The sequence below is a fragment of the Lampetra planeri genome, unplaced genomic scaffold (genome assembly GCF_965212315.1).
Source record: "Lampetra planeri unplaced genomic scaffold, kcLamPlan1.2.h2 scaffold_1950, whole genome shotgun sequence".
Lineage (NCBI taxonomy): Eukaryota > Metazoa > Chordata > Hyperoartia > Petromyzontiformes > Petromyzontidae > Lampetra > Lampetra planeri.
The window spans coordinates 3,877-23,128 of record NW_027614702.1 but is presented as its reverse complement, the minus strand read 5'-3'; the positions used below and the strand labels follow the sequence as shown (position 1 = coordinate 23,128).

Sequence of the window (19,252 nt, the reverse complement as noted above, 5' to 3'; positions counted from 1 at the left end):
ACAGTAAGAAGAGAAGGGTTGAAATTGAATGTTTTATTGGTGAACTGTGCTTCGTAAATGAAATCCAAAAGTAAAGGTCAAGCACAAAGCAGTTTGGCCAGGTGTATTATTCAAAAATGTACTACAAATACAGCAATACAGTTAAATAAATAAAATTCTGAAATTGGCCTACAATCAGCAGCAACCCACTTTGTGATTGTATTTGTCGATTTTTCTGTTGTGGATTTGCTCATTTGTTTCCCAAATTCAGCTAGCGTGGGTTGGTGGAGCGAGCTCCCAGTCGCAACGGAGGAACTTGCCTGAACATGTTTCGCATTTAAATGGTACGTCAGGCTGGAGTTGCTCTGGTGGTAAGAGAACTGCTTTTTGCAAAAACTACAAATCACAGCGTTTTTTTTTATCGTCCCGTCTCTGTTCTTTGCCGTTCAGTGGCCCGACTGAAGACGCTCTTCTCTCACCCTTCTGAGACTTGTCCATCCTTGTTAATTTACCGGCGCAGGTGATGTAGCAGCACGGCCGAGAAGACTACAGGTCCTTCAATGGGCCAAAATTCAAATGCGCAAGCATTGGCTCGCCACCGTTGATACTCATAATTAATTGCGTTCATTTTTTTAACGCGTTAAATTGCGACGTAATTAATTAATCGAATTAACGCGATAAAATGACAGCACTACTAAAAACACTACAAACAATGTTCAGTTGTTGCACACATGGCTCAAGTAAAATCTCAAAGCATCAACCCCCAACACAAAAACATTCAACGCTCTAAACTTTCAGGTCTGTTGAGCAATTTGCAATCAGGGCTGCAGCATAAAAGTGCCTTGAGCCTCTGTTTTGTTTGATGAACAATGGAGAACCTGAAAGAGAGAGACAACCAGAGAAGAAGAGGGGTAAGAGTGAGAGAAGGAGGACAAGAAGGAGGAGAAAGAGGAAGTAGAGAAGAAGGAGGAGGAAGAGACACCTCTAATGACATTCGGTCCACAACCATGGTTTGAGCATGAGGGATTCTGGCCAGAGGGTTGCTGCCAACATTAGAACTTTCAGGAAGGCGAACCGGTGGGAAATTTATTTGCCTTGTGTACTGTAATGCCACATATTAATAGTATAGAGCATTTGTATTTTGCAGGACAGGGCAGTGTCTCACTTTTGCCCAATGTTTTGACCTCTCTGTGTCTATACTGTAACTTGCATTCTCATGCTGTCTGTTTCAGAGGATCCAGGCGCATGACACAGCCGATCAATCATATGAGTACATCTTCATTGATGAAGTTGGATTCAACCTGGTGTGACAGGGTGGTAACAAATTCCACTTGGGCAGAGGACGTGTTTAAAGAAAGAATTTATTGTAACAAAAATGAACCAAATGTAACACAAGTAATTAAAAGAAATTAAATCACCACCAGGGCACAAAGCAACAAACAACAAGGCAAAGTCAAATCCAAAAGAATATAAGGACAGGGCAGAGCTTACCAGGGCAGCAGGGGTAAACCCAGGCAGGAGAATTCACACACAAAAGAAAATATACAACACAGCAAACAAAATAGGGAGTGCACAACGGAACCCACCACCAGGGAAGTGAGCTGCTGCCCGGGCTCCAACACCTGTCAAATAAAGAAAAGAGAAATTAGTAAATCAACAGAACCACCATTACTAAACACACCCTGGTGGTGACAGTAACATATTAAAAGGCCCTTGTATCCCCAGAATAACAGAACACAACTGAACCAAACTGTTTTGAAGTACAACCAAACCAAATTAACAGAAAACAAATAAATCAAATTAACGAATCAAAATAGACGCAAATAATAAAGACAATAACTGGGGACTTCTCTTCGCCGCCGGAGCAGCGGACCAGGCAGGGCAGCGGTCGGCCGTGGCGCAGCCCTGCAGAAAAGAGGAGAGGAGCAGCAAAGGCAGCGGTGAGTCCTGAAGCTGCTGAGAAGCAGCAGCGAACCAGCACGAAGCAGCAGCCGCGTTCAGTGGGTGGCGGCCAGCGATGAATCCCGCACCTCGATACCCCGACAGCCGCGATGTGCCTATGGCAAGGGAGACAGTATGATTCTAACCAGCGCTGTGCATCGAGCCACTAGGGAGACCACGGCGACTCACCAAGGGAGACAGGAGGCGACCACACCAGGCCCCGCACAATCCAACCGTCCTGCCGCACACAAATGCCAACTGCCCCCACCCAACCCTCATGTCACCAATGCGCACAAGACGCCGATTGTGTATCTGCCCGGCGAGGACACACAGGCAAAGTGCCTTACCTTTTGTGGCCAGGTTAGTACATTGCAGCACACACCGCTCCACCAACCCTGCTCGCAGCCACCACGCTCTCCTCACCCAAGGAAGAGGCGTGGTCAGGCACCTGCTAAAATAGACGCGCACAGTCCTTCGGCAGAGGCGCACACTACTGCTGGCAGAGTGCCATACAGTGGCAGGGAGGACCCTCACATCATACGGCCACACTGGCAAGGATATGTTCATAGAGAACATAGCCTGTGATGTGGATGATATCCTCTGGCCTATTTATCAATAAAAACTGTAAATAGTATTTGCACAGCCACTTAAACTACAGTAAAGTTACACATTAATGCATTTTGTGAGGTACCTAAGTACAAGACAATGAATAGATATGTTTCCAATTTTTACTGCATATGCTCTTTGCAAAACAAACAAAACACAATACAATAAACATAAGAAACACCCTTTGTTCATGGCTGTGCACAGCTGTTCACAATAAACATAAGAAACACCCTTTGGTACTGACAAATGAGGTTCACCTGAGGGAGACTTTTCAGGAAAAATGATCAAGATATGCATAAGATTTGCTTGATGGATTTTGACAACTAGTTCTACTTTATACGTAATGATTCAAGCAATGAAATGAAGACTATTAGATTTATAGGGAATGACTATTCAACATTCATACATATAGTTCATTTTGGCTGACATGACATAAGCAACTGAGAATGGTTTAAAACAGCAGAGAATTGTATTAAAGCAGTTGATGAATGTCCAAAAATATTTGTGAAAGAATGAGAAACTACTACCATGATGTGCACAAATGACTACATGTTGTGGAGGTTGAACGAACAGTTATGAGAATTTTAATTCTGTTCTGAGAAATGCACCAAAGCGACTGAGAAAATGATAATATTGAAAGCCTCACGCTCATTGTTTGACAGCGACATCTGCTGGTCAAAATATGTTCATGACGTTCTGTCTGTCTGTCTGCATTATTTTCTTTCTTTGTTTACTATCGAAGAGTCCTGCTGCTACTTCAGGAAAAAAGATCAGTGACGAGGTACGTAAGGCAGTGAACCTGTGAAACCGTTTCTTATTTCAAAACTTTTTTCCCACTGTTTTCTACGATTGGAGGGTGTCTGTCGAGTGAGTAAAGGTGATGTAAATTTACGTTACATGTACAAGCTGAGTGCTGCCCCCAGTAGGCAACACGACGCAATAACTTATCTTGTAATCATTTTTTCTCTGCCTCATATTTCTAAACGTGGAACAAGGAGGAACACAGTTAGGAAACCAGGTTTGATGACTTAATTTATTGGAAGAAAATTTATTGAGTTTATTGAAAAAAAACAAAAAGGTCATTACGTAATTTCAGCCAAACGGTGTAACCTCTGTTTATCTGATTGGAGTTTTCTCGTTGTTCTAAGTGATACTCAACGCCTTTCCTTATCGGATGTTTCATAAAATGTCAGGTACGTCGCATCCCTGATGCAACACATGTGACACTCTGCATACCCGTTACATCATGACCTTCATCTGCCCATCAAGCGTATCTGCCCTCTACTGACCGGAATTACAATCTAGACAAAAACTCGAAGAAAGAGTTTTAGTTTTGACACCAAAAGCACACACCACGCGGTATGTGATAGACCACACCAGCGTAACTGTCATTTTAAAAGACACAACTCGACTTTAATTCGTTAACTATTAAAAATGATTCGGGCAGCGCGCCGGCCACCTACATCAGGGTCCTTCAGCGGTACATGACATGACATGGTGCAACATGTGTCTTAGATAATTCCAGAAGGAGTTTCACACCTCTTTTTGTTCTTCCACAGTAACACCAGGTAAAAACAGAGTACGGGGATTGAAAGCGACTTTTGTTGCGGATCTTTTCCGTCTTTCACACCTGCACCGTCTAACAGCTCGTTGTTTGGCGCTCTTCGCTGCTGCGTTTTCCGTTTTATTCAGGAAACCTTTAGCAGACTGTCAAAATGCTCAGCATCGCCAGAAGCGTGTCAAGGACTCTCCCCACCAGACACTGCACAAGACGAGTGTCGTCTGTTATTAAGAAGGTAAGCTGCAGAAACGTTAAGAAACACTACCAGGATAATAAAGCAGAGTTAATGATAACGGAAATGAGATGTGCCCAATCGACTGGTTAGCTTAGCATACCACAGTTAGCTTCAGGTCAGCTAACCTAATCGTGACGTTTGTAATGTCATTTATCGCCAATTACCGTCTCTAGGAAAGACTGGGTCAGCTACCATGTAGAAATACGGTTTCACTTCTCACATATGTTCACTTATGAATCCAGACAATCTCCCTCATGATCGTTACAATTGTTTTATAAAGATGGTTTGACTTGTTTCCTGTGTGTCTGAATGGAAGCTGCTGTCTCATGAAGGTATGGTCTGTGGTTTGTGCTGTGAGAAGGAAATTCATGGTGACCTTCAGGGAGGCGTCGTCACCCCCAACATGCTGCCAAGCTCTGACCATTGTCAGAAAACTGTCACATTTGTAAAATCTGTGACTTGGTGGCGCAGAAAAAGCTGTCTGGGGATTTATGACATGACACACTAAAGTTAATGTCTTGCAATATGACTGTTTCATGTCCTCAGACCTGCTGGAGTGGTTTCCAATCAGATGCTCTCAGAGTGTCGAGGAGGGACTATGCGTAAGTATCAGTAAAGTCTGCTTGGAAAAACAATAAGGTGCAATTTCAAGATCTGTGCATTTTACTGACCTGACATTTTTCCCTCATGGGAGTATTTTTAATTATTCCTCTGAATGCAAGAAAACCTCTACTTGGATGGAGTAAAAGTTTGTGAGAAAATGAAATGTTGAAATGTCCTTGAGATGCCCTTCAGTTTCTGGGGGGTTTGTTTGTGTCTATTTGCAGGTCAGAGGCCATCAAAGGTGCCGTCATTGGAATCGACCTGGGAACCACCAACTCGTGTGTGGCGGTCATGGAGGGTAAACAGGCCAAGGTGACGATGTGACCTCACCTTTAAAATGAACATACCGCTCAGTGAATGTTCTAAAACACCATGCTCAGCTGGGTCTCTGTGAACAAACCGCTCATTACCTTGACCTGCGCTGTATGTGTATGATCGTTGAGCGCACTGCTGACGCATTTCAGCTGGATCAACTGGAAAATACATAGAAAGTAGCATTAAATAGTACTTCTTAACTGACTCCACAAACTACTTTGACCACCGATGTGACTCAGCTGAAGGTTTGTGTGTTTCTTCACAGGTGCTGGAAAATGCAGAGGGAGCAAGGACAACTCCATCAGTTGTCGCCTTCACAGCTGATGGGGAGCGTTTGGTCGGGATGCCGGCTAAACGCCAGGCAGTCACCAACCCTCAAAACACACTTTACGCCACCAAGAGGCTGATTGGACGCCGCTTTGATGATGCCGAAGTTCAGAAAGATCTGTGAGTTTATGTTTGGTGTGTGTGTGTGTGTGTGTGTGTGTGTGTGTGTGTGTGTGTGTGTGTGTGTAATGAATGACTATCAGCGTTATTTTGTTGATGAATTCTCGTAATAGTTGATGTGTGTTTTAATAAACAGGAAAAATGTTCCCTACAAGATTGTACGCGCATCAAATGGTGACGCGTGGGTGGAGGCCCATGGAAAGATGTACTCGCCTAGCCAAGCCGGAGCCTTTGTCCTGATGAAGATGAAAGAGACTGCAGGTACGGCTGCATATACTTGTTAACGCTTCCGTTAAACGGGATTATTTTCACCTGAAGGATTTTTTTGCTCTTGCCAATGCATTTCAAACTTGTCCTCCAGAGAACTACCTGGGAACGAAGGTGAAGAACGCTGTGATCACAGTTCCAGCCTACTTCAATGACTCTCAGAGACAGGTACACACACACACACACACACACACTCGAGCATTATGAAAATAATGCTACATGTGAATCATGGAAAGAATGAATATTCTTTCCTCCTGGTGTCAGTGAACATGAAATAAGTAAGGAGCTGCCAATACAGGTACATCTTAAAAAATTAGCATATCATGAAAAAGTTGATATTTTTTGGTCACTCATTTCAGAATGTGACATTATTATTATTATGAAAAAGTTCAATCTTGGAAAGTCATGGTGGGTGTAAGGTCACACCCTAATCACCTGCAAAGGTATCCTGAGCCTTTAAATGGTCTCTCAGTCTGGGTCATATGGCTACACAATCATGGGGAAGCAAATTTTGCATTTTATTTGGAAATCAAGGTCCCAGGGTCTGGAGGAAGAGAGGAGAGGAACAGAATCCAGTGTGAAGTTTCCACAGTCAGTGATGATTTGGGGAGCCATGTCATCTGCTGGTGTTGGTCCACTTTTTTTGTTGGTCTGCTTTTGTTTTCTGAAGCATAGTCAACACAGCCATCTACCAGGAAATTTTAGAGCACTTCATGCTTCCTTCTGCTTGACAAGCTTTATGGAGATGCCGATTTCATTTTCCAGAAGGACTTGGGCACCTGCCCACACTGCCAAAGGTACCAAATGTTGGTTTAATGACCATGGTGTTACTGTATTTAAATGGCGAAAAAGGCAAACTTACCTGATCTGAACCCCATAGAGAATCTGTGGGCTATTGTCAAGAGGAAGATGAGAGACACCAGACCCAACAATGCAGATGACCTGAAGGCTGCTATCAAAGCAATCTGGGCTTCCATTACACCTAGGCAGTGCCACACGCCGATCGCTTCCATGCCACGGCGCATTGATGTAATTTATGCAAAAGGAGGCCCAACCAAATATTGAGTGCATGGAAATGAATATACTTTTCAGAAGCCTAACATTTCTGTTTAAACTATCCTTTTTTCATTGATCTTTTGTAATTTTTGAGAGCCTGCATTTCGGGTTTTCATTATCTTTTAGCCACAATCATAACAATTTCAAGGAATAAATCTTTGAAATGTTTTACTCTGTGTATCTCTATAATAAATGGGTTTCACATTTATTATACGTTTTTTTTTTTTTTTTAGATGTACCTGTATTTGGTGTCTACCGGTTCATCAGTCATGTTAAAGTGTAGAATGTAACGTGACTGAAACAGTGCTGACGGATTTGACATGCTGCTGTTTGCCGATAAATAGCATCCAGTTGTCAGCAGATTTTTTGGTTGGATTCCGTCATATCTCATGAGTTGTGTGGATGAACTTGTTCCTCCTACATGTTTATTTGAAGGCGACCAAAGATGCCGGTCAGATCGCTGGTCTGAATGTCCTGCGTGTGATCAATGAGCCCACAGCTGCTGCTCTGGCCTACGGCCTGGACAAAACCCAGGATAAGATGTGAGTGGAGGATGCTCCTGCGACAGTCCTCACTGTGTGTCCACTGTTGGACTAAACCCACCTGCCTGTTTCCAGTATTGCTGTGTACGATCTGGGAGGAGGAACGTTCGATATTTCTGTGCTGGAGATCCAGAAGGGAGTGTTTGAAGTGAAGTCCACCAACGGTGACACCTTCCTGGGAGGAGAAGACTTCGACCAGCACCTCCTCAAACACATCGTCAAGGAGTTTAAGAGAGAGGTGAATCCTTCAAACTCTGTCCGCACCTCGTTTGTCTGAGTGTGTCAGGTTTTCACACGTGTGTGTTCACTCCTCAGTCTGGTGTGGATCTGATGAAGGACAATATGGCTCTGCAGAGAGTCCGTGAAGCAGCTGAGAAGGCAAAGTGTGAGCTGTCATCGTCCCTGCAGGTACGGACATGTGTGAGAGAAGCTGTCTCCATGACCATACTGATCCGTCTGGACAGGAGCTTGTCCAGAAGCAGCTTTAGTGAAAGTTCAGAGTTTATTTAACTATGAAATGGAGGAAAATCTTACGTTGTCAATTCTGTTTTCATGTCAACTACAGTAGTCAAATCAAGTCTCATTTATTTAACATCAAACTAACCTGCTTTCTGGAGCAGACCCCAGCTTCATGGAAACTTCAAGACAAAGCAGACAATAGTACTACTACTTCCTCCTGTGGAACCAAAACAGTTTCCGTTAAATGTGCCATCAGCACTGGCCAGGCCAAAGGTCATCCTGGGATCCATCTTGTTCAGGACGATGACATCGTCATAGCGTCCTGGCTGCAACGCCCCCTCAGTTGAAACTGCTCTTTGTGACCTTTCTCCCCAGACTGACATCAACCTGCCGTATCTGACCATGGACGCGTCTGGCCCCAAACATCTCAACATGAAGCTCACCCGTGCTCAGTTTGAAAACATTGTGGCTGATCTGATCCGCCGCACCGTGGCACCCTGTCAGAAGGCCATGCAGGACGCAGAGGTGTCAAAGGGTGACATTGGCGAGGTGTTGCTGGTGGGAGGGATGTCACGCATGCCCAAGGTACCGACCTGTTTTCACAGGAGCATTTGGATGAGTCCTCTGTCCACAAGGTGACCTGCTGCTCTTCTGCCTGCAGGTGCAACAAACCGTTCAGGACCTGTTTGGCCGTGCCCCCAGCAAGTCTGTCAACCCCGATGAGGCTGTTGCCATTGGCGCCGCCATCCAAGGCGGCGTGCTGGCAGGTGATGTTACTGATGTGCTACTGCTGGATGTGACGCCACTGTCGCTGGGAATTGAAACCCTGGGTGGAGTCTTCACCAAACTCATCAACAGGAACACAACCATTCCCACCAAGAAGGGCCAAGTAAGCGGCGAGGAGGCGGGATTTAAAGCTGTGACCGTTGATCAGGTGCGCTGACGACTCCGTGCTCCTGCAGGTGTTTTCCACAGCAGCAGACGGACAGACTCAGGTGGAGATCAAAGTGTGCCAGGGGGAGAGAGAGATGGCAGCAGACAACAAAGTGCTGGGTCAATTCACACTAGTGGGGATCCCCCCCGCCCCCCGTGGCGTTCCACAGATTGAGGTGACCTTTGACATTGACGCCAACGGCATTGTCCACGTCTCCGCCAAGGACAAAGGCACTGGACGCGAGCAGCAGAGTGAGTGTCTGCAGAAACGTTCGACTTCCTCCTCAGGAACATGTTAGCCATGATGACAACATCGACTTCTGATTTTCCTCAGTTGTTATCCAGTCATCAGGAGGTCTGAGCAAAGACGACATTGAGAACATGATCAAGAACGCTGAGAAGTACGCCGAGGAGGACCGGAGGAGGAAGGTGAAGATGTGTGGTCCAATCTCTGAACCGATCTGGTCTGCTACTGACTGACTAGGTTAACTGTTGCACCTTTTCACCAGGACCGTGTGGAGGCTGTCAACATGGCCGAAGGCATCGTTCATGACACAGACTCCAAGATGGAGGAGTTCAAGGACCAGCTGCCTGCTGACGAGGTTTGTTTCTACTTTTTGATGGCAGTCGACAGTGTGGTGATGGTGGCAGTGTGACAGTGGTGGCATGGAGACGGTGGCGTCGCTGCAGTCTGTAGTTTTACTCCTGATAGATCGATAGATAGATGTTTCTCTTGATAAAAGCGTTTGGTTCATATAACAAAGATTCATAGTTCTTGTTTCTCTCCGTCCAATCACAGTGCACCAAGCTGAAAGAGGAAGTTACAAAGGTCCGAGATCTTCTGGCCAATAAGGACTCAGAAACAGGAGAGAACATCAAACAGGCGGCGACCAACCTGCAGCAGGCGTCTCTCAAACTCTTTGAAATGGCCTACAAGAAGGTAAGAACTCTTCTGCCACTTAGGGTCAGAACACGTCCACACGGAGTGTTCCTATTGATTTATTCCCATGTCTGCTCACGTATTCTGGGTGACGTCAGTGGCGTCTGTCATGTGGTTCTCTAGAACCTCCTCCTGTTCTCATCAGCTCGTCTGATGCTCTTCCTCAAATCTCCTGATGGCTGTTTGTGTAATATTAACTACTTACACTGCTAATGGTACTGGTGCTGGAGAAAAGTACCTGTCAGACACAGTTCCACTCGACTCTCACGTCTCTTATATGATTTTGGTTGTTTCGTCCCAGAGAACAGTCATTGGCTGTGTTAAAAATCGCTCTCTACCGGTACACCCTGTCCCCTACTTACTATATAGTGAGGAGGGCACCCTGCCTAGGGATTGATTTCGGACACTAGTGTCTGCACCGTTTGCGACAATGATGATGTAAATATAGTTATATCATTTAGCTGGATGTCCCACAGTAAACAAATAGCTATAACAGTACATATATATGTGTATGTATACTCATTTACAGGGGGTTGCAAAAGTATTCATACCCGTGACCAAAACTCAATTGCTCAGAACAGAACAAAGCAAAAGTGCGTTTCACCTTTTTTATATGAAAGGAAATCGCAAAAACACCACAATCCATCACTGTTTTGGTTCGTAAGACTCTTTACTGTAAATAGATTGCATAAGTCTGTATTTCATTGTTGCAAAAGTATTCACACCCTTGCACCAAAGATGTTGTTTTGAGTCAAAAATGATTGCACGCTATAAACTATTGCCTCACAGTGTCACAGGACTGTATTCAGTCACTTGTGACTTGTATAGGCTAAAAATAGTGCCCAATACTCACCTGTAAACAGTCATCCAATGCCTGTCAACAGTCATGAAGTCCAAGGAGCTCTCAGAAGACCTCAGAAGGAAAGTTGTAGAGAAGCATAGAGATGGGCAAAGCTATGTAGCCATCGCAAGTTCACTCAATGTGCCAAAAAGAACTGTTGAATCACTGGTCCAGAAGTGGAAGCGCCATGGACCACTGTGAACCTCCGAAGAACAGGACGCTCCTCCACGATCACGGCAAAAGGAAATTGCTCAGGGATGCCAGAGAAAACCCCTCCATCACTCTTGAAGACCTGAAGAAGTCTCTCCAGGGTGCTGGGACTAATGTACACAAATCCACAATTTCCCGCACTTAAAAACTAGGAAGATCTATAAGAAGAAGCCATATCTGAAGAAACAACATCTCAAGGCTCATTTGCAGTATGCCACCACACATCTGACAGACACTCCTGAGATGTGGGAATGTGTCATCTGGTCAGTGAAACAAAAGTAGAACTTTTTGGCCTGAACACCAAGAAGTATGTTTGGCGCAAAGCCAACACAGCTGATGATCCGGCTCACACCATCCCTACGGTGAAACATGGAGGTGGGAACATAACACTATGGGGCTACTTCTCTTCCTCCGGTCCTGGTGAGCTTGTCTGTGTGCAAAGAATTATGAACAGTGAAAAGTACATCAACCTCGTCAAGTCTGCAATAAGCCTGCACCTTGGGAGGAAGTTCACCTTTCATCAGGATAATGATCCAAAACATATGGCTCAAGTGACACAAGAATGGTTCAGGAAGAAGAAAGTGAAGGTTCTAGACTGGCCCAGTCAAAGCCCAGATCTCAACCCGATCGAAAACCTGTGGAGGGATCTGAGGATTACTGTCCACCGAAGGTCACCGAGTAACCTGACTCAGATGGAACAGTATTGCAAAGAGGAGTGGGTTAAAACTGTCCAAGGACCACTGCGCAAAACTCATTGCTGGGTATCCAAAGCGATTGGAAGCTGTTATTGCTGCCAAAGGAGCTGCAACCAAGTACTGATTGTGACTTAATGACTTAGTGTGAATACTTTCGCAACACTGAAATATAGACTTATGCAATCTATTCACTTTTAAGAGTCTTACGAACAAAAACAGTGATGGATTGTTGTGTTTGTGCTCGTTCCTTTTATATAAAAAGGTGAAACTCACTTTTGCTTCGTTCCGTTCTGAGCAATTGAGTTTTTGGTCATGGGTATGAATACTTTTGCAACCCACCCAATATGCATGTTTGTGATAAATACATATTAGTGTGTATTCCCATGCAAAATAACAAAGAATTTGTTATTTGTAATTTGCTGTTGCCACAGTATTAACGCAAATTTGAGGCTTTCTGATCGATCCTGTAATGTTACTGTTCTGGAACTTTTATACTATGCCGTTTCTCTGTTAGTTTATTTGTATTCTCAGTGAATAATTGCCTGTCAGACTCCTGTGGTCAGACGACACCCCCTCCTTGGGAAACTGTAGACACGGCGCAGTCTGCCGTCTCTTGTTGATGCAACCACAGTGCATTGTGGTCTATATTAGCTTGGTTATTGACGATTGGTTGTTCACTTCTCTTCTCGCTACATTCTGGCATACTTTGAGTGCACTATATAGGGTAAATGTATGCTCAATAAGGATTCGGACACCACTACAAAATGGTGTATCCACTATATAGTGAGTAGGGAGCGATTTCGGACATAGCCATTGTTTGTCCAGCCTGAAGTCACCTCCTGTCCTACAGATGGCAGCAGAGCGAGACAGCACCAGCAGCTCCAGCTCCACAGAAGGGGAGAAGAAAGAAGGCCAGCAATAGAACCTTTGCACTTGGTTGACACAAGGTTTCCGAGATGATAGAGGACTAGTGGGCCGGGCTGTGTGAGGCTGAAAGTTATAATACTATATTTTACTGTGTTTTGGCAGTAAAGTACGACAGTTCGGATTTATTCTACTGTGATATCCTGTAATTTAATTGTTTCCCAACAATGCCATGTATGTTTATTTTTACCAAACTGTTAATTTGCATTCTATGTTAGGTTTTTTTTTGGTCAAAGATACATAAGTTTCATCTTTTCTTGTTTCTGTGTAAGTGGGCTTCACTTGTGTTCTGGTACACGTTCTAAAAAATCTGCCTATTTAATGTCCTGACTGCATCACTTACACCTGTGTGTGTGTGTGTCTCAGCGCTACGATGAACACGTCATGAATGAAACCTCAATTGATCTGCGAGAAAACCCTTTTGCATCCTGCAAATGAGTTTGTGCAAAATGTGAGCTTGTGCCGTTCAACGAACGTGTGTGTGTACCTGGAATGAATGAATCATTGGGGGTGAACTGTATTTGCGGTGGAACAGTTGAAGATTGAAGTAACATGCTGTTTTTTTCTAATAAAACAATTGACTGATTTGTCAAACATAATATGAATTCCAGTTGTTTGTTTGAATGAACTTTGCACCCCCCCACACACACACACTGCTTAAAAACCTGACAAACCGGTGATTTTACTGACGTTCAATTGATTCAGTCATTTTACCACAGACGACTTTCACTCTGAGCTCTGTCTTGCAGGCGATTGCATCAATCTCTTTCAGACCATGTTCAAAGACTGAATTCTCAGGAGATGCTGAGAGCGGATAATTCTGCTGATGAACATCTCTCATCTGCTTCATCCGAACCTTTGATCTGTCGTCTCTGCGTTGTCGACATGAAACGTCCTTTAGATTCGTGCTGAAACGCTTCTGTTCTGACTTGTGTTTGAGGGCTGAGTTATTGATCAACAGGTGCACTAAGCACAATGGCTTTGTGATGCCCCCCCTCAGAAAAAAGGCAAACAATGTATAAGAAAATTTCTCCACCAATGCCATTTATTTCTAATTCTCAATGTTCTAAGAAGATTAGGCAACATAAACAACCGTCTGTCAATATGAAACTATAGAACAAGGCGAGAGAGGAGCCAGCTGAGGTGGCTCGGCCATCTGTATTAGATGCTTCCTGGACGCCTCTCTAGGGTTCTAGGTGTTCCAGGCATGTCCCATTGTGAGGAGACCCCCGGGGTAGACCCCACGCTGGAGTGACCATGTCACTCGGCTGGCCTGGGAACGCCTTGGGGTCCTCCCAGAGGACCTGGAGGAGGTATCTGGGGAGAAGGAAGTCTGGACGTCCCTTCTCTGGCTGCCCCCGCAACCTGAGCAGAAGAAGCTGGATGGATGGAACAAGAGGAGAAAATCATAAATTCCAGAATAAAAAAGGGCATATGGAAAACTTACAAATTCCAGTTGCGTGTAGGTCACACCCATACCCACACCCAATACTTTCATGTTGTCCATTAACTATGTCTCTGTGATTGGACATCTCTTTTTGAAATTTTTGCTCTGCCTCAGGCACATCTGGGAGTCTGATGAACTCCATCATCTCGGCTTGTATGGCCTGAAAAATAGTTTTTTGAAAATAACCCTGTGAGTTTTAATGGAAACAGGATTTGTATTTCTTTCCATGTGAATTTTCACAGTGATTCAAATCACTTTTGGATGGAAACATATGTAGCTACAGTCGATTAGGTTTCTGTCCAAAGGTTCACCAACGGTCGATGTGTTTCACTTAGGAGTCATCAGCCAATCAGAGATGACCAACGGACCTTCACTCATTCATACCTGTGAAACCACACACAGGAAATTCTTCTGCTTCCAGCAGAGTTAGGTTTTCTCTGAGGACACACACACACACACACACACCCTTTTGTCATTTACGTTTAGATGAAATGTTAGTTTATTTCCACATGTACATTTTAAATATTTCATGCTGTGCTCCATTATTTACCGTTTACTGTCTACTTTAATACACACGATGATACTTCATCTCACCTGTGTGACACAGCTTCTGTTTGTGGATAGAATGAGGGGAAGATAGCACTGAGAGGAGGAAAGAAAAGAAGCAGAGATGGATGGAAACAGTTCATGCCGATAAAATGAAAACTCTCTGTCCTTCAGTGTTGTTTCCTTCATGTGATGACCAATGCTGAATGTCACTCAGTGTCTTTGATGCAGCAGCTGCAGCCAGTTTCATCATGTCACTCAGTTTCAGCGGATGATGTGAACAGGAATTCCACAGACACCGGTACTGTTTGTTACTGTCGGAGGATTCACAGTTCCAATCATCAATCCTACATCTCTGCGACAAAAACACAGCTGAGTCATTTTCAGCTGTTTGTCCAGTTTTTGCCTCATACTGCACTACTTACACTCATTATGTGCCTTGCGAGTCCAGCCTGAGGAAACGTCGCTCAGGTAGGAACGTGTTCATACGCTGGCTCATATCGTGACAGAACATTGTATTTATTTCTAAGCTTGCTGTGATGTTGTGATCACCTATAAGAAGAAAGTAAAACAGGTAAAACAGAGTGAACCACCTGGATGATCACATGAATGTTGTGTTTCATTGTTTAATGTCATGGACACTTTGTTTCTTTATGAGTTTGCATTCACGGCAGCCACACGTGGGCAGTGTCCCCTCACAAATCCTCCTCACACTGCGTGTGAGTGAATGTGCAAATGAACTTGATTTCCTTAAACTGATTATTTAATAATAATGAAATTCAACGATATCTCCCTGCCTGTGTTTGGTTGTGAAAACAAGAGATAAAATCCTCTGTGTCGATTAGTTTGAATCAGTCGCATTGATCACTGATGAAAGTCTGTTTCAGATGATGCTCCTGTTTCAAAACAACTGATCACAGAAGTGAATCAGATGAAAGGTTCAGGTTTGTAGCCATGTGCTCAGCATTTTTTCATCCTATGTTCATCCTGTGCTGATCATGTGCTGATGATGTGTTCATCATGTATTCATCATGTGTTCATCCTGTGCTCATCATGTGTTCATCATGTGCACATCGTGTGTTCATCCTGTGCTCATCATGTGCTGATGATGTGTTCATCATGTGCTCATCATGTGCTGATTGTGTTCTCATCATGTGTTCATCATGTGTTCATCCTGTGCTCATCATGTGCGTTGGGTGTAGATCTTCAAATGTCCTCACACAATCACAGCATCCAATCCAATAAAAAATGTTGATGTTGTGTTGTGATGTTTTTTAATAACACATGCTATTCATAGATTGCAGTCTGTGACAGCTTCTGAGCGTGCACAGACAACGTGCACAGACAACGTGCACAGACAACGTGCACAAGACATGAAGTGGTTTGATGAGGAGTGCAGTTAACTTGTAAACAAACGTGAATTCATCCATCATTGTTTCTGCATTTCTTTGTTGCTTCCTGTAACGCACGCACGCACGCACGCACGCACGCACGCACGCACGCACGCACGCACGCACGCACGCACGCACACACACACACACACACACACACACAAAGAAATCCAAGTAATTCATTTGGCACAGACATAGGCAATGAGAGCGACCGGGAGAGGGAGAAAAAGAGAAAGGAAGTGTGTGCGTGATGCATCATAAAAGTGCACACACACATTTTGTCCTAATGGTCCTTCACTTCTCAGCCGATTCTTAAAAAGCACATTTGCAACATGTTGTTGTGTGTTTTTGTTGCCATGGTTATGGCCAAACACCATTGAAAGTAACTGTCCCCTGTGTGTGTGTGTGTGTGTGCGCGCTACAGGCCATTTTTGTTTTGCTTTCATTTTTTTTACATCACTGCACATCAGAACGGAGGAATGTGAAAACGACTTTGATTAAAAATGGCCTCCAGTACTGTTAGAGCGTGTGGAGGCTTCAACGTTGCTTCAACGTTCAGTGTGTGAAAATTCCACACATGAAGGATGACAAGACGATGACTCAACGAGCATCTGACCGGGAGTCAGAACAAATGAGGCTCTGGAGTCCTCTGGAGTATTCTACAGTCTGTAGTCCTCTGGAGTACTCTGGAGTCTGTAGTCCTCTGTAGTCCTCTGTAGTCCTCTGTAATCTTCTGGAGTACTCTACAGTCTGTAGTACTCTGGAGTACTTTACAGTCTGTAGTCCACTGGAGTACTCTGAAGTACTTTACAGTCTGTAGTCCCTCTGGAGTGCACTAGAGTACTCTACAGTCTGTAGGAGCATGTAGGAGCCATATTTCTACGTTTCTATGTTGAGGGTGACACGGTGGGGCAGTGGTTAACACTGTTGCCTCAGAGCAAGGTTGGATTCCTGGAATCTTTCTATGAGGAGTTTCCATTCTCTCCCTGTGTCTGTGTGGGTGCGCTCCAGGTTCTCCATCTTCCTCCCACCTCCAACAGCATGCTGAGGTTAATTGGTCCCTGTCAATCATCCATATGTGTCCATTTCTTCACTCGTCCAGGTTGGACCCTGATGTTCACCTGTTAACAGCTGGGATCAGCTCCAGAACAATACAGACCCGTAACTGGAACAATGGGTGGAGATAAAGATGAAGATGCTTCAGATGATTTGCTCATAGTTGTGTGTCTGTTTGGCTTTGTGTGAGTGTGCTCCCTCTAAAGGTGGTGATGGTATCGTCCTAGTAGAGGAGATCATTGAGAAGGTCCAGCATAGACCAACACTGACCTCAGTGACCGGAGCCAAACATCTATGGACCCAAATGTGTTTTTATTTTAGTTTTTCTTTCTTTTTAATAACACTGTCAACATTCAACAGTCAAACTCTGATACTTTGAGTCTGACGCTGCATCACCTGCGTTCTCCATGTGGAACAAACTCTGAAGGTTTTTAGCCACTACAGAGTCAAACACAGTGTCCAGGACTTCCACCAGTCCACCCTGAAGCTTCTTCTCTTCTGTGATGATCCAGGAATGTCTTCTATCGGGACTTTTCCCTATGTACTTTCCTGACATTCACGTTGCTCGCGTTTTAAAGGATGAAGTTCAACCAGAGATGAGCAACTCTCAAACTGCCGCTGACCTTTGCTGACTTGTGAAGAAATGTCAGCGTTTCTCTTCCTCACAATTCTCCAGCTTCTCTGCAGCACATTCTGTCGGTCGATCAATATCCAATTATGTATTGATTAATGGAGTCGCTTCAGACCATCACAAACTAGTGTGTGTGTGTGTGTGTGTGTGTGTGTGTGTGTCCATGGATGTCTGCCTGTAAGTGTGTGTCCAGGTGTGTTTGTGTATGTGTGTGCCTCTGTTATGTGTCCATGTTTATGTATCCTTGTATGTGTGTGTGTGTATGTGTGTGTGTGTGTGTGTGTGTTCATACAGGAGGTGAAATTCCAAATTTCTTCTTGTCCAAACTCTGATTGGTTGATGATGTCTCTGGTTTCAGCGGTTTACATCATGTGTGTCCACGTCTTCGCATGAGATGACTTCAACACTTCCTGTCTGTGTCTCTGCCTCTGTCAAACCTCCTCTGAGTGCATCTCCCCAGATCCTCTGATCGAGAGGATGAGGGGGTGAGCGTATGTGTGTGTATGTGGGTGTATGAGTGTACGGGTGTGTATGCGTGTGTATATGTGTGTGTATTTGCGTGTATGTGTGTATTTGTGTGTGTGTATATGTGTGTGTATTTGTATGTGTGTGTGCTTGCACAGGGAATAGATTCATCTTTTCCTTTCATCTTTAAATAGACGGCCAATTTTGGTCCCTTCTGTCTTCATTGGATTTGTGTCTGACTTAACTTTCCCTCCATTTCTGACATCCCTCCTTTCGTCACTCCTTTTTTCCCTCTTCCTCCATCATCTTCTGTTTCTTCTGTGTGTGTGTGTGTGTAAATCATTCCAGCCATTGGTTCCCTCTGCTGCTCATCGTTCGTATCGTTCTATCACACTTTCATGTATTTTAGTTAGAAAGCTTCAGTGTTTCTCTTGTATTTTTGAGGGATTCGGAGACTCTCTCTCTCTTTCTCTCTCTCGCTCTCACACACACACTGAGTTGTTTCTTATGAAAATCATCAAACGCTTTCAAATGTGAAATTGTTCCATCAGATTAGCGCATGGGTGTATGTTGTGGGGGGTGTATGTGGGTTAATAGATGCACATACATTGTGTGAAAATAGAGTACTATTGAAGTAGTGTTAAGACCTCTACTGGGACAGACGATTGTTTCTGACGCAGCATCTGAGCAGATGAAACATCTGAAGTTGTTTCCAGCCTGAAGAAGCTTCAACTCCTCTGAGATCAGTGAATAGTGACGTCTTCTCACTTCTGCTGTTCAGATGACACTGAAATAATTTAAGCATGATTAAACTTCATTCGACATCTGTCATCAGGAGCAAAGACTGACCTACGTATTTTACATATTTATGTGACCGTTTCAAGTCACACTTCAACTGGCACAAACCAACGTGATGGTTCCTTATTTTTCCAGCGTGAAACTTCAATGTGCACGTGTCCTGGTTCGACGACTGGAAGTCAGTTCCAAACACCTGATCAGTGGAAATGAATCGATCACCTCAAATTTTCAAGTGTCCTCCACTGTTTCCTGTTGAAGCAGTTGGTGTGGCTGTCAGAAAGGTGTGAGAGCAGGGATTTGGGTCATGTCGATTCTACCCTCACACTGTGGGGAAACCAACTGGGATTTGAGCAACAAATTTGAG

The 19,252-nt window shown here is 44.2% G+C and overlaps 1 protein-coding gene across 1 annotated transcript; it reads left to right on the top strand.

Annotated features, from left to right (window-relative positions):
- Positions 1-848: 848 nt before the first annotated feature.
- LOC144740187 (stress-70 protein, mitochondrial) lies at positions 849-12,552 on the top strand. The gene is made up of 18 exons (XM_078623045.1): positions 849-890; positions 1,212-1,283; positions 1,848-1,979; positions 4,869-4,924; positions 5,150-5,237; positions 5,506-5,687; positions 5,824-5,948; positions 6,049-6,122; positions 7,446-7,552; positions 7,628-7,790; positions 7,868-7,960; positions 8,387-8,596; positions 8,673-8,900; positions 8,974-9,196; positions 9,279-9,373; positions 9,454-9,546; positions 9,744-9,884; positions 12,481-12,552. Exons 1-18 carry the CDS (start codon positions 849-851, stop codon positions 12,550-12,552), a joined length of 2,196 nt encoding a protein of 731 aa, XP_078479171.1.
- Positions 12,553-19,252: the final 6,700 nt, after the last annotated feature.

Excerpts from the sequence above, each read along its gene's own strand:
- LOC144740187 (XM_078623045.1), top strand. The coding sequence starts at position 849 with ATGGAGAACCTGAAAGAGAGAGACAACCAGAGAAGAAGAGGG. Across the intron at positions 4,925-5,149 it reads GTGTCGAGGAGGGACTATGC|GTCAGAGGCCATCAAAGGTG; the intron begins GTAAGTATCAGT and ends GTCTATTTGCAG. Across the intron at positions 5,688-5,823 it reads GCCGAAGTTCAGAAAGATCT|GAAAAATGTTCCCTACAAGA; the intron begins GTGAGTTTATGT and ends TTTAATAAACAG.